The sequence below is a fragment of the Theropithecus gelada genome, chromosome 4 (assembly GCF_003255815.1).
Source record: "Theropithecus gelada isolate Dixy chromosome 4, Tgel_1.0, whole genome shotgun sequence".
Taxonomy (NCBI): domain Eukaryota; kingdom Metazoa; phylum Chordata; class Mammalia; order Primates; family Cercopithecidae; genus Theropithecus; species Theropithecus gelada.
The window spans coordinates 24,151,884-24,167,466 of NC_037671.1; the positions used below are offsets into that span (position 1 = coordinate 24,151,884).

Genomic DNA, 15,583 nt, shown 5'->3' on the forward strand with positions numbered 1-15,583 from the left:
ACAATACTGGGCTCAGGCTCAGACCCACTGAATGTTAGATTCAGTAAAGGCACGTTACCATCTCTCCGTAAATAAAAGGAAGAGAAATACTTAATGACAATATGGAAATACATAGAACTCCAGGATACTAATTAGCAAAACTCACACTGCATTTATTTTATCCAGTTGCACAGTGTTACTCTCTCATGGTTACATCTCTAACATAACTTCCTTTTTTAACTTTGTGTTTAATTATATTGTCTGTCTTTACCAAAATAATTTATTGGTATCAGGCATTATTATTATTAAGCAAATGGTAAAAAAAATTAAATAAATAAAACCACTTGTTGTCACCCTTCCTAATTTGAACTTTGAAAACGAAATTAAAAACAGTGTAGTACATAGATAGCAGTGAATTTGTTGCCCCACACTATCTGCTGGGTTTTGAGGATGGGACAGACTTTGAGAGTTTTAGCACTGTAACTGCTAATTCTTCTAAAATAGCAGTGCGAGAATAGTTATCTTGTCATGTGTTAAAGGAACATTTTAAATTTTAGAAATAACTGAAACTTCTTCATGCATTGTAATATTTATATCAAGAATGTATCCAGAAATACTAAAATTATTGGAAAGTAAAATTCAACAAGACTTGGATTAAGCCCTATTTGCTTTGCTTTATCAAACAGTTTAGATTCGGGATATTCAAAGTGGCGAGGACATTGATGGGGACACAGTATTTATTCTTGTAGTCTCAGTTATTTGGGTATGTTATAAAACCTAGTGTCTTCAGCCCAGCATGGTGGTTCACACCTGTAATCCTAGCACTTTGGGAGGCTGAGGCAGTTGGATCACCTGAGGTCAGGAGTTTAAGACCAGCCTGACCAACATGGTGAAACCCTGTCTCTACTAAAAATACAAAAAGAAGGGGGCGTGGTGGCAGGCATCTGTAGTCCCAGCTACTTGGGAGGCTGAGACAGGAGAATGGCTTGAACCTGGGAGGCAGAGGTTGCAGTGAGCTAGAGTGTGCCACTGCTCTCCAGCCTGGGTGACAGAGCAAGACTCTGTCTCATAAAAAAAAAAACAAATACAAAAAAAAACTAGTGCCTAATATATGTATATGTGGACAGCAAATCAGTTGTCTGGCTACATTCTGGACTGCAATTGATTGTTTATTTACTTACTTTTTTAAGGTAAGGGTTAACCATGCTATATAGCTGTTGATTTTTTCCTTTCCTAATATTTTTCTCTCAACAAAAGATACTAAATGCTGTCATTCCCCTGTTCTCTGTGGAACTTGTCATTGGAGAAAGGAGCAATCTTTATGAGAGTGCAAACATCGTAAGAAGAAATTCATGCCTTGAATATAAATGGACTCAAAGCAAAATCCCTGGGAAACATGTTTCAAATTCTGGAATTTTTACAATTATTGTCTTGAAGTACTATTTATAGTTATAAAAGTAATAATTCCATCCAGCACAAAAATTTGCATTAGACTTAGTAATCTGGTGAGCACTGTTAATACCAAATGTCAATATTCAGAACTTTTGGAATTAATCCAACAAACATTTATGCACTTATTGTGTGCCTGCTTGCTTGGTTAAGTATAGTAATTATTTCTTCCCACTGGTTTGAAAGCTCTATTGAGTCCAGTGGCCTCATCCAGCTTTCTTTCTGTCTCACTAGTATGATGCCTGCACAATGGGCACACAGTAAATATGTCGAATGAATATGTCATTCAATTAATCACCTAAGTTTTAGAGCTCAGCGAATGGATTTTAGATATAAAGGATGAGAATGGAGACAGAAACTGGTTGGGAGGCTCTTATGAGGAATAGAAACAGCAATTGAATATCTACTCACAGAGGAATGACCAAGTAGTGCTGAGGTGGCCTAAGTCGCCAAGTGCTCAGGGATTGATTGATTTAACTATATAAGGTGGGAGTGGGAGATTGTAGGGGGAATGAAGGACAAAGCAATGTGGAAGCTCAGGTTACTGACAAGAAATAGATTGAAGTGTTGTGTCTGAATTTAGAACCTGGAGGGAAAAGGTGACCTGAATGGATAGTTTGAAGAACTAGAAGTTTCAATGAAGGTAAAACTGAAATGTTGTGAACTTAAAGGGGTATACGGCCTCTTTTTTTTTTTTTTTTTTGCCATCTCCCATATGCAAGGCACTTGAATAAAGTGTTACTGAAGGAAGGGATGCTATCCAGATGACCGACACGTAGTTTCTTTCTTCGAGGTGGAGTTAACTCACGATGAAAGTGGTAAAGAGATCTCTGGAAGCACATAGGTGGGTTCTTTCTGTTTGGGAGGATCCTGCATGGAAGAAGTGATCTTTGAATTGGGCCCTTTGGAAGAATTTAATACATGGAGATGGTGGCAGGGGCATTCCAGGCAGAGGGAGTAGCATTAGCAAGATGTGGAGTCAGAAAAATACAGGGTCTCTAAGGAACAAGACATTGCCTTTGGTGTTAGCTGGAAAAGTGGGACAAGCTTGAATGCAGAAGTTGAAATTTGATTCTCTGAGCAGTAGGGAGTCCTAAACGGAAGAGTGCCTTAGTTGACCATGCATTGTAAAGCTTACTCTGGCCTCAGTAAAGGGGGATTAAACAAAGGTTCTAAACTCTGGCTTCACATTCGCATCACCTGGAGAAAGTTTTAAAACCCGACTCCTGGGCTGCACCCTGTATCAATTAGGATATCCGGCACTGGGACCCACACCTCAGTATTATTTAAAGCCCCAGGTGATTCCAATTTGCAGCCAGGGTTGCAAACCAATGGTTTAGAGCAAGGGTTAGCAAACTCTAAAAAAGGGCCACATAGTAAATATTTTCAGCTTTATAGGCTGTACATTTTCTATTGCGACCATTCAACTCTGCCATGATAGCAGTAAAGCAACCATGGACAATGTTAATAAAGGAATGAGCATGACTGTGTTCCAATAAAACTTTATGTATATAAATTTGAATTTCATACAATTTTTATGTGTCACAAATATTCTTGTGCTTTTTATTTTTTTTTCAGCCATTTTTAAATGTACAGACAAATTACAGACTATACAAAAGGCAGCCAGTAGTATTTGGCCCACAGGTCATATTTTGCCAACCATTGATTTAGAGGGTGAAGATTGGACACAGGTAGTCCAGGAAAGAAAACAATACTATAATAATCCAGATAAGACATACAGTTAACAATTGTGGTCAGTTAGAAGGGCAGAGTGAAGGTTAGTGATATTGAATTGAGATTTATAGCAACTCATGTTCTTGTGTTCTTGTGGGCTACTTTTGAGCACCCAGAAGTTGTCAGACAAAAGACGTTTGAATGAACTATTGTGGTGTACTTACTGCCCTTTGACTTTGTCTTTTTATTTTGCAGGGATTTGACCTATGTTTTAAGGCTGTTTCTGGCCTAACTGCTAGTAAAGGCTAATCATTTTGGCAACACTTATTACTATAAATTAGTTAAGTCTCTTGCTTTCCTCATGTGCTAGCCTTGCCTTTGTTACCAAATAATGACCTTTCCTTGCAAAGAAATGTTCTCTTTAGAAAATAAAATGGGGTTGATAGGAGAAGGTATGGCAACCTACATTTTATCACACATCACTGAATTAACACAGAATTCTCTATTTGCATTTTCTTCAGCATTTGTTGCCTAGTTAAATACCTGCCAGGATAAATGGTGCCTGCTCCTCTCCCACCCCCACTCCCTGTCCCCTGTGAAAATGAGAGGCTGATGGTTGCAACTTCCTTCCTCTAAGGTTATTTTAGAAACCGTAAGGCTGAGAAAAAAAAAAAAGTATTTCCCACTGATATCTACTGTGATTTAAAATCAGCCATACATTTGCACATTTGCTTGGTTATTTTAATTGAATATCATTACAGTTGGGTGAACAAATTCACTTACCTATTTTCTAACTTCCACTCTTAGAGAAGTCTACTGTTTTGGTGTCCTCTAAGAAATGCTTACTCTATGCCCCCACCACTTGGATATGGGAGAAACTGAAGACCCTGATAACTTTCCTTGAATCTGCTGTAAATGGATGGAGAGAAAGAAATTCAAGACAGCAGTCAAAAGCATTTATGGTCATCTTAGTTATTTTGCAGACCTACCTAGAGAGTAAGGGGTAAAAAAAATATATGGCATAGAGCCACAGCCTCCTTGTTCTTTGTTTTCCCTGCCACCCTCACAGTAATTTCTCATAAAAGAATAAGGAAGTATTATATGTGCCTTATGAAGGAAAAGCAGATGAGATTTTGAAGAGTTTGCCTGTTTCCTTGTGTATTTTGGGATTTTTTTTTTTATCACTAACTGTATTTTACATCATTGATGTTATAATTGATTTCTAAAATTTGAGGTTCATGGTTTAAATCCCAGGGACTTTTTTTCCCCTTCTTCTCATTGATCTTAAATGAGTATTATCATCTTAGGGACACTATCAAAATATGTATAATATAAAAGTGAGATTGTGATTGAGCGCTGATATTTTCAAGTACTTTTAATTAAGCTTCTGATGCTTTACACATTGATAACACAATAAAAAGTCCAGTGTATTAAATTAGCTTTCCATTTATTTTTCAGAAGCACTTACCAGCTAGGGAACTAAATATACAGTAGCAGGTTGTACTGCAGCCACAGCCTTACTGTGCCCCAGAGGAATTCTTACATAGAGAGTCCATTCTTTTATGGAAAGGAAGAGGTCAAGAAATAAGGCAAAGCTGCAGGCATAATACAGAGATTAAAATGACTGATAGAATTCAGAGCACAGAGTGGCAGTCGCTGAAAGACAGTGGGGAACCGATCCAGAATCATAGAGGCTAACAGTTGGAAGAGACCTTTGGGATCATCTTGACTAGTGTTTCTCATCTTTGGCCACACTTTGGAAATACCCGAGAGCTTTTAAATAATACACTTTTGTCCAGGCCCCAGAAGACCAATTAAGTCAGGGTTACTGGGGATTAGGATTGAAGCTTTGGTACATTTTAAAGATTCGCTAATAGTTCTAACCTGCAACAAGGATTGAGAAGCAGTGGCCAAATCTAGCGTCTTCATTTTATATAGGAAGTACAGAGCAGATACCTGGCCCAAGACCAAACAGCTATTGTTCGCTAGGATTTTAACCTCAATCTTCTTATCTTCTTGCCTCCATCGCTCTACATTCTCCCTGTGTGATCCCATCCCTGTCCTGCTTTAAATTATGCCAATATGCTCATGACTCCCAAGTCCTTTATATCTAACTTCCTTCTTATTTTCTCTCCAAATGTCTTACAGCCTCCTCAAATGCCCTATATTCAGAACTGAATTATCTTTTTTTCCCCCAGTCTCCAAACCCGTCTCAGTGTAGATTCTTCTGTCAATGAAGCGTACTTCTCCTGTTTGGTTATCTGTGCCAGTAGCCTGGGAGTCCTCTTCTGCTCATCCCTCTCTGTACTCCTATCTAATCAGTTACCAAGAGCTGTCCCTCCTGCTTCCCAGCTGTTAATCAGATCTGTCCCGCCTTCTCCCCTTGCCCCTAGCTTAATTTAAGGTGTTATTTTTTTTCTGAGTGATTTTGCAACAGCCTCTCCTACTGTCTTCAGCTACTTGCCTTTGTCCCACTTGGGCTTTATCTTTAACACCATTAGGAAGCTCTTTCTGAAGCACAAATTGGATCATTTGTCACTGTATTTTTTGCATTATGTGTTCTAATCATTTAGCCATTTCTTCAGCCCAACTAGGTACTCCCTTTTCTCTCTGTCTCCATGTACCTATATTCAGTCTTCTTCCTTATAGTCTATAAAAGCACAATCTATCTATGGACTCAGTTCTTTTATGCCTGCTTTTATCAAACACTGAACTCTCCCATCAGAAATAACATTTTCCTTCTTCAACCAAATGCTGTCACATTGCTGACTGAATGTAATGGGCCCAGCATTGCCCACACCCTTAATTTGGAACCCACCCCCGCAGGAAGTTCCCAAGGTAAACATCAGACCTGCCTTAGCGTCAGTCCACATCCTTGGTAGTTAACACCTTCACTGCACTCAGTGTTTACTGGCTTCTTCATTTCCTATCCCTGACTTCAGTGTCTCTTATTGCATCTTAGTAAGCCCTTGTTCTCTGCGTGACTCTCCCAGTTCCTGACTAGTTCTTCACCAAGGACCCCTTGACCCTCAGTCACTTGTTGTTTTCATCTTGCACCTCTTGGCTCTTTCAGCCCTTTTGCCTTAGGATGTAGTTTTCTAACTTCTACTGTCTGTTTCTGTCATGTAGTAACTCACCAGTCCTGGAGCCCTAGCATGTATTACTTGGAATTGCACTCCAGTCTCTTTTGGAATTTTTTTCGGGCATAACTCTTGGTCCCCATTAGACCACCATTGCCTTTTTGCCTCAGGCACTCCTGTGTGACTCTATTCCGAACCTGATTGTCCAGTTCGTGAGTTGCCTTAGTTCCTTATCTTTTCCTCCTGCCTTTCTGCTACCTGCCAGTTGACAGGCTAACTACCTAGGCTCTCTACCAGAAAGGGAGCAGGAAAAATGCAGCATGCTGAAACTCAACCCTGCTCCTTTGGCTTCTTACCACAAAGTATGATGAAGGCTTGCAGAACATTTAAATTGTATTGTAATATACCTTAAACATATCAAACCCTTTGAAAACTTGTAGGCTTTATCGTTTTTAAGACTCTGTATGTAGAAATGAAGTCCATAGTCTTATTATAGCTTTTCCTTATAATAACACCGTTTTATTTGGGAAAACGTTAATCAACAACTAGAGAATGGATACAGAAAGCATTGAATTGGTTTGGGGAACCAAAAGAAGTTAAGTTCGTGGATACTGCTAAAATTTGGTTGTATAACCTCACATTCAGAATACAAGCTGTTATAACATGTGAAGCCTCTTTCAGAACTGAGCTCTGTTATGTATCTTTGATAAAAATTGAAATGATTACATTGTCTGGAAACCTGAACTGTTAAAAATACTCTCTTGGGGTCTTTAGTTTTGTTTGGTTTTGTCTGTAAAGGAGTTTAAACATGAGTATAAGGAAAAAAAAAAAAAAGGTCATCAGTGTTTTCTGTCCTTGGAGAGTGGAATATGAAAGCAATTTATGAAGTGCCTGTAAGATGAAGATTACAGAGGTTCAGCTTCTCGGGAATCTAGAAGTTTTACCAAACATGCATACTGCCTCATTTTTTAAACCCGCGGCAGCCCACATAGAATGCAGGACGCAGCATGTAATTACTTTTAAATATCCTCTCATCTCTGTGGCCTGTACCTTGGGATTAATGATGAAGGTAACTTCAAGGTACCTTGTACAATTTGGGGAAAAATGTTTGCCATACTCACAGTACTCTGGCCACCCTTGTTACAAGTCCATCACGCAACTTAACATGTTTACCTTTTAAACGTTTGGAGAACTAACAGGTGGTTACATGACTGAGATGTTTGTTTTAACAGGCTAAAAACTGGGAGGTAATTTAGGCATACGCTATGATGCAATAGGAAAATACCTAATTATTCCATTTTTGGCTCAGCTTTTCGTTTCAGTTAAAACTGCTGATAGCAAGGCTCGACAGGTTTTGTAGAGTAGTTCTCTTAACATTGCCTACATAGGAGAAACTGGCTCACTAGTAATAATGGCCGTGTTTTAGTTACTTGTGTATGAAACTTACTTGGCTTTAGTGCTAGAACTTAGTAAAGGATTTCTTCTCAGAGCTTCTGTCATCAGCAGTTACAGTGTGAATACAGACAGCTCTGAAAGCCCCATATCTATTTCAGCATGCTCTAGAAAGCCACTTGGAGTGTTTTTTGCCTGTACATCGAAGCACTGAGGAAATATCCTGAAAACAAGACAGCTAATTGTTATTATGCTTGGTACATTCATCCCAGTGTTTCAGTATATAGGTTACAATTGGCTCTTGGAACTGTCCATTGAGCAAATAGAAGGAGCCAGGAATTTTGCAGGGTAGCTAGTTGTTCATGGAGTTTGGAGTTAAGGGACGACTTCCAGAAGCAGACATGGTCAGGGATAGAGATTCTAGATCAGGGGTGGTTAACTTTCTCTATAAAGGGCCATATAGTAAGGACTTTAGGATTTGTGGCTGCATTTCAATAAAACTTTTAAAAAAAAATAAAAACAGGCAGCAGGTCGGATTGGCTACGGGTCCATAGTTTGCCAACCCCTGTTCTGAATTCCAGAAGATACTCCACTGTTGTGTGACTGATCTCAGAGGAAGAATAGCAGTGGTTTTCAGTTAACTGGGTGGATGCCTATAACCTTCAATATGCCAAGACTTCACAGTATTTGTATATAATAAATTTGTTGTCAGAAAAGGCATTGTTTCTTTACTGGGTCTTTGAGGCTAATATGCATAGTGTTATTTAGTATCCTCCATTTATTTCCCAAAATTGAGGTACTTAGGATAAAAAGCATGTATAAGTGTTAGCCATCAAAGTAAAATCAAAACCTACATTAGGTCACACGAAACAACTTCTGAATATTCCTTTTCCACCTGCCAATGCAAGCTGGTCACTCAGCCATTTCCGATAAGCCTCAGTTCTTGGGGCACCTCCTAAGTTTAATACTGATATGCTACCTATTTTATTTTATCTAGCATAATTTCCTTTCTGAAAATATTTTCCCCAGTGTTTTATATCAAGTCTCTTAACAAAGGAAGTGTTAGTCTCCATCATTTTTCTTCTGATTGAAGTATAAGCCAAGAACTGTTTCACCGAATAAGTGGGCATATGCGAAGAAAAGAAAAAATTATAAGCTTATGAAATTTTGATGGGCAAATGACCTGTTCAAAGCAGATTCCAAGGCTCACAGAACTAACATTTCATTAGCCACAGGAACTGTTTCCAATCATCTTACTGATATATTTTTGCTCTCCAGGGGAAAGGAGTGTTAAATTACTTTAGAATTTGGTGGTCAGAAGCACTGTTCAGAGGTGGAGAGAGAAGGCAAGAATTTTGACTGAGCTGCAGGAGAGATGACTTTTCAGTGGATGTCAGATGGTAGCAACAAGGCCAGGTGATTTGAAGGACTGCCACTGGAATTGCGACTTCAAAGACAGCTCTGAAATAGGGAAACTGATCTACAAGGAAACTCATACTATGAGTATGCACAAATGATTTTAGTTACAAGGTGCTTATTAATATCGAGTCCAACTGCTTAACTAAGGAGATGCAGAAGATTATGTAGAGCTAGGCAGGGGTCTGCGGCACTGGGGAGGTACGATAGCTGTGTCCTTGAGGACACTAGAGGAGGTAGAAGATACTTCCCTAGAACACAGGATAGCAGTCTAGGATTCATTCACAAGTGATGACAGAAGCAGTCTCCTGGCAGTTGGAATAACATCAGAGTAGAAACAGAAGCAAGACAGGGGCCATGTTAAGGACCAACAGACCATCTGTGTGACAGAATTTCAAGATGTGGTTGTGGGCTAACCTATGATGGACAAGAAATAAATTCTGTTATTGCCAGCTAGGAAAATGTTCAATATCTGTTCTAAAAACATTGATTGCCTCTGTAAATTTAGAAACATTCTAACCTTTAAATGGAAGAGAGAAATTCTTGAGAAATACCAACTTAAGCTGAGATCCCTTCTCTCATTCACTGTTGCTGAGGGGGACAAATTGGTGCAATGTTTGTGAGGAGGAGGCAATTTGATTTTACCTGTTAAGGTAATACATGTGTGTATTGTCTGATCCTGAAACTGGATTTCCATAATTTATTATTTTTAAATACACTCAGGCTGGCAAAGATGTTTGTGCAAAGATTATGATTATATTAAAAAACTGAAATGAATTACAGAAAAGTTTGCATTTGTAAAGTTTTTGGATGTCAAAAACTTTGAAAAACTCCCTTTAGAGAATTGCTGATCTGTACGTACAACCAAGGAAGTTTTGCCAGGACAAATTGTGTAGTGGAAAAAGTAAATTTCAGAACAGTGTATAGTCTTCCTTCCATAACTGCAAGTTCCACATCTGTGGATTCAACAAACAGGGCATCAAAAATAATTAGAAAAATTAAAAAGAACAGCCAGACTTGGTGTGTCGTGCCTGTGATCCCAGGTAGAGGCTGAGGCAAAAGGAGCACTTGAGCCCAGGAGCTCAAGGCTGCAGTGAGCGATGATCGTACCGCTGTACTGCAGTCTGGGCCACAGCATGAGATCCTGTCTCCAAATAATAACAATAATAAGAGTACAATTTAAAATAATACACATAAAATACAGTGTAACAACTATTTACATAGTATTTACATTGTATGAGATATTCTAAGCAATCTAGAGATGACTTAAAGCGTACGAGAGGATGTGTATAGGTTACATGCATATTCTGCACTATTTGATATAAGGGGCTTGAGCATCAGTGGATTTTGGTATCTACGGGGAGTACTAAGGGATAGCTGTACATAGAATAATCTCTTTTCTTTGAAAGCAGTGGTAATCTGTGTGTGTGTGTGTGTGTGTGCGTGCGCGCATGTGTGTATGCATAGAAGATTCAGACCCGTACACAAATTGCTCATGGTGGTTATGGGGCAGGGATCACAGTGGATGAGGAAAAAGCCACTTTTATATTAACTAATTGGCTGTAGTAAGAAAACGTCTTACTTCTTGCTTGCCACAGACACACCCAGGAGCAGGGGATGGAGAGGGGACTCATGTAATGCCTGGGTTCAGCTTAAGAAGAGCGTGTCATTAGAAGTGAAAAGAGCCTTCTCTTTTTTTGGGGGGTGGGGGATGGAGTCTCCCTCTGTCACTTGGGCTGGAGTGCCGTGATACAATATTGGCTCACTGCAACCTCTGCCTCCCAAGTTCAAGTGATTCTCCTGCCTCAGCCTCCTGAGTAATTTGGATTACAGACGTCCACCACCACACCTGGCTAATTTTTTTGGTAATTTTAGTAGAGACTGGGTTTCTCCATGTTGGCCAGGCTGATCTCGAACTCCTGGCCTCAAGCAATCCGCCCGCTTCGGCCTCCCAAAGTGCTAGGATTACAAGCATGAGGCACCATGCTTGGCCAAAAGAACCTTCTCTTCATAACTAATCTATGAGGCTTATGTGTCATCATTACAGATATTAAGAGTTATATGCCTGTATAACTCATACATTCTTTTATTCGTTAACTTAGCCAATATTTATTGAGTACCTACTGTGTGTAAAACACCATGCAAGGTACCTAGGCTATATAGCAGTGACACAATAAAGGTATCCTCACAGCTGCAAGCTCAAGCAGACAGACCCAAGCCGTAACCAGGAAGCCTGAAGGAGGCGTATCATTTAAATGAATGAATGTCTGTGCCCAATTCTGAGTAACAGCAGTTGGTATTACAATGAAAATAGAAGTGCCTGTGTATTAAATTTTCTTTCTTTTTCAGTTTTTTCTTCATTTTAGTCTTAGATCTATCTATTTTATGTATTTTCAAATACAGTTTTTGATGATGATTAGTGTTTTAATTATGAAATCTTCTAGGAAGAGGTCACCTGGTTGTTCTGTGACAATGACCCACATAACCGTAAAGTGACTTTGGTTTTTAATTGCATCCCTGTGTCTCCTCAGCCTCCACAAAAGAAGAATCTCTAAAAAAATAAACAATATCTTTATATATGTAGATAGAGATATATACACACGTATATTTTTTATCTGCTGTCAACTGAATTGTTTGTATGTTGTTTTTGTTTTTTCTTTTCACAGAAAAAGCAAAGGACAAAAGATCTTTCTCGGGTATTTCATTCTTACAGTCCATATAATCACAAGGTAAGAGAAGCATGTTAATAGCATATTAAGTATTAAAGTCTTTTCGAATGTATAGTACAATTTTCACCAAGATATGGTGATTATGAAATACACTTGCCAATTACATTTATATTTCAATTTAAATTTTTTAGCTCTTTATCCCTTTTAAAGAAAACAGAAATGTTATATTTCCGAACTATAATAATTATATTTTATTCACATTGAAATCTAGTTATATATTGGCACTGAAATCTCAAAGACAGTAAAAAGATACATTTTGGGATACATTTTGTTTGGTTAGTTTTTGTGTTTTCTCTCTGAACGCTGTACTGGAGGAACTTAGGTTTCGGATTGGTAAAGATAATTGAAATGCTGACTGCAAAACTTGATTCTTCATTGCTCCTGATAGAAAGTTATTTTTCTAAATAAAAATCCTAATAAAAATTAGTACCTAGCATTATATCTGAAATATCTACTGCCTAGAGTTTTGCTACACAGAAAATGACCAAATAACATAACGACCCCCATGTACCCCTCCCACAGCTTCATAGATTCATAGTCAGTCTTGTTTCATTTATACCCTACATTCTCCATCCCTCATATTTGAAGAATTCCTAGACATCTTTTCACTTGTAAGTATTTTACAATATATTTGTAAAAGATAAGGACTCTTTTAAAAAGAAAAAATATGTAGCCATTTTTAAGAAAATGCTTAACACCACATCTTCATGGGGAAATAGATTACAAGGTTTCTGAGACTTGCGCAAAACTTCTAAACCATGTAAGATTCCAGTAAATCTGTTAATTCGAGGTGATTTCAGAAGCAAACAAAAAATGTGCACAGTTGAAATGCTAATATAAACTTAAATCTTTATCTATGAATTTACAGGGAGACATGTGGTAGGGATTTTTTAACTAGCCAAAATAAGTAGTGTGAAAACTACTTTCCTCGGTTGAAAATACAGAGATGTCTGGATTCAGGAGGGAAAAATTGTGCCAGTTCATAGAAGTTGAAAGAATTTGAAACACTAGCTTCTAGTGTTTCTATAGTGACCAATTGACTTAAGCACCAAAAACTTGTAAAAGAGATGTTTATGCTTCATGTGACCATGGTGATATGTAATACTAAAAATTATCTCATTCCAAGTTACATTTTTCAAGCTAAATCAATCACATTGCAGAATGCAGCAATTTGTTTGAAAGAGATTGAGAGAGCCAATAGTGTCTGACAATGCACACAGAAGGAGCAGGCTGATAAGTAATACAACAGCAAAAGGAATGAGATTGGCCAGATTTCTGAAGGTAACATTGCATTTTTTTTTTTTTTAGATGAAGCCACTTAATGAACATAAGTGCAGCAGTGGCTAAAGTTAACATTTAACAACAACAAAAAAAAGGCAATGGCAAATCACAGGTTTTGCCTGGCTTGTCTAGATTTCGCCCACTTCTAACATTTTTAAATTCGCAGTTAAGGGAAATTCCATTCTTTTATTAGAACTCTTAATGGAACCTAGCCATTTGCAGCTTCTACCAGCTTCCTCTTCATATCCTTTGTGGCATTGTATCAAAGTCACCTCAGATTATTTTGGCTTCCCTTCATTCCTCTACAACTTAGTCATCAGGCAGTGAGGAATTGAATCTAAATGCTTGATGGAGTTCCTTTTGATCTTTAAGATTGGTAATAAATTATTGTAAATAGCTAGACTGCTTGATGAGTGCCTTTTGAAGCTCCTAAGTTTTGGCCTGTTGGCATTCTGTTTTATTCTGGATGTACAGTAGTGAAGGAAAATGGAAAAGTTTTATTCCAGGCAGCTCCTGGCCCCCTTAGTAGCCTCTACCTACTCTTCTAAGCTCCATCCAGGCAAATCTAACCATGTTACTTTTAATCTTGTCTCTCATTGGTTGGAATGTCCACAAAGACTAGAACCATAGGGATAAAGTAACATGCACTATTTTCCCAATCTGAGAATGTTGCTATTTTTCCTCCCATAAATTAATAGAGGGTTGTGTTTAAACTTCTTTTGTCATTTTAATTACCCACTTATATTCAAGCAAATTGGTTTTCTAGGCAGATAGGTTTTAGTGTAAAATGTTTTACAAGATGTGGTTAAAGTTGGTTTAGACATCTCATGCTCACTGAGATTTCTGTAGTGATCTTTATGAAAATATATACATATATTGTCAGTGGAAGCTTTTATGAAATACAACATCAGTTGTCTGGGATTTGCTTTAATGCAGGCTGGTGCATTGGCTTATGCCAGTAATCCCAGCACTCTGGGAGTCTGAAGCTGAAGGATCGCTTGAGCCCAGAAGTTTGAGACCAGCCTGAGCAACATTGTGAAACTCTGTCTCTATTAAAAAAAAAAAAAATTAAAAATTAGCCAGGCATGGTGTTGCACACCTGTAGTCCTAGCCACCAGGGTAGGTTTAGGCAGGAGAATCACTTGAGCCCTGGATTTCGAGTTACAGTGAGCTATGACTGCACCACTTTACTCCAGCCTGGGCAACAGAGCAAGACCCCCTCTCTAAAAGAATATATATATATATATTTTAATAATTTTGAAGAGCAGAGTGGATAGGGCACAATAAAATAAGATTGGCCACGTATTGGTGATTATCAAAACTAAATGATGTTGGGGGGGTGTTCATTATTTTATTCTGCATTTTTCTATATGATTGAAATGTTCCATAAGAAAAAGATCCAGAAAGTAAAATAAACTATGGTCTGCTCCTGGAAGTGAATGCTGTGATAGTTTGTCTCTCTAGCTATATTCATTTTAATGTTCATTTTCCCCTTGACATAAGTTTCTGCCAAAAAAAGGACAGTCAGCATTTTAGTGGATTCATCATGCTGAGTAAACTCAGAAATGCAACTCCTATTCCAAAGTTGGCATAATTTCCTGGGGTTTCATCCCAAATTACAGTGGGTCACTGAAATGATAGCCTTGCCTACTAGAAACTGTTAAAACAGTTGTAATTACAAAGGGTAGTTAGTGCAACCATTTTGTTCTCAGTGAGTCAGTTGTATTTGCTTTTCTTTCCTGCCCCCAACCAAGATTGCTCCTGCCTGACCCCAGACACAGGAAAGTCACCAGGTTAAACAAACATGTTGTTTGAGTGAGCCCAGGTGCATTTCTTAATCATACCCCAAAGCCATTGTTTAGGTTGTAAATGGTGAGTTGGTTTTCTCTTAAATGCTGTTGCAAAAAGCAAATAAAGCTCAGAGCAAAATGTGTACCCAGAATAAGGCTTAGAAAATACTTTATTTCTTGCACTAAGAAATGTTACCTGAGACTAGAAGAATTTCATTTTTGTTTGTTGTCTCTGGTTCCATGTCCATTTCTTAAGTCGTTTTCAGGAATTCTTATAATAAATAAAGACTCATACAAAAGGGCTTGACAAAAGTTAATTCCCATTTATCTGTCCTTCTAAAAGAGAACATTAGTAAAGGTAATCCAAACTAGCGGATAATCTGGTTATATTTTATGCATTATATTATTTCCTTTGTCATTTTAATAAGCAGGTAATAAACATAACTTGTATTACAGTTTCTGAAAACACACCATACTAAGTACGAAGGAGGATTACAGGGCCAGAGAGCTTCCAGGTCACAAAAAGTCCAACCTGGAGTTGATTTTTTTTTCTTTTGATGAATCACAGGTATGTTAGAGTAGGCTATAATTAGAACACTTTTTTTAAAACCATGCAAATTAGCATGGGCTATGTGACCTTGGCCTGAAGAAGACATTTCTCTGCACATAAAAAAAATGTCTTCCTGTTTCTTTCTCTCTTTCTTTTTTGTTAGACTTTATCAGAATTATGTGTTTAGGGGGAAATCTAGGTTTATTAGCCAAACACACGTTTATAATCTGCTAATGTGAAAAG

General features: G+C 38.0%; 1 protein-coding gene across 3 annotated transcripts in view; it reads left to right on the forward strand.

The window, feature by feature from the left end:
• Nucleotides 1-15,583, forward strand: part of CDKAL1 (CDK5 regulatory subunit associated protein 1 like 1) — a 712,947-nt gene that overhangs the window by 576,464 nt on the left and 120,900 nt on the right. For 2 of the 3 annotated variants that reach the window (XM_025383729.1, XM_025383728.1), the window contains one exon: nt 11,657-11,719. The exons of the other annotated variant lie outside the window; for it this stretch is intronic. In XM_025383729.1, the coding sequence (XP_025239514.1) occupies nt 11,657-11,719 (63 nt within the window). The remainder of the gene's footprint in view (nt 1-11,656; nt 11,720-15,583) is intronic. 3 annotated transcript variants of the gene reach the window in all.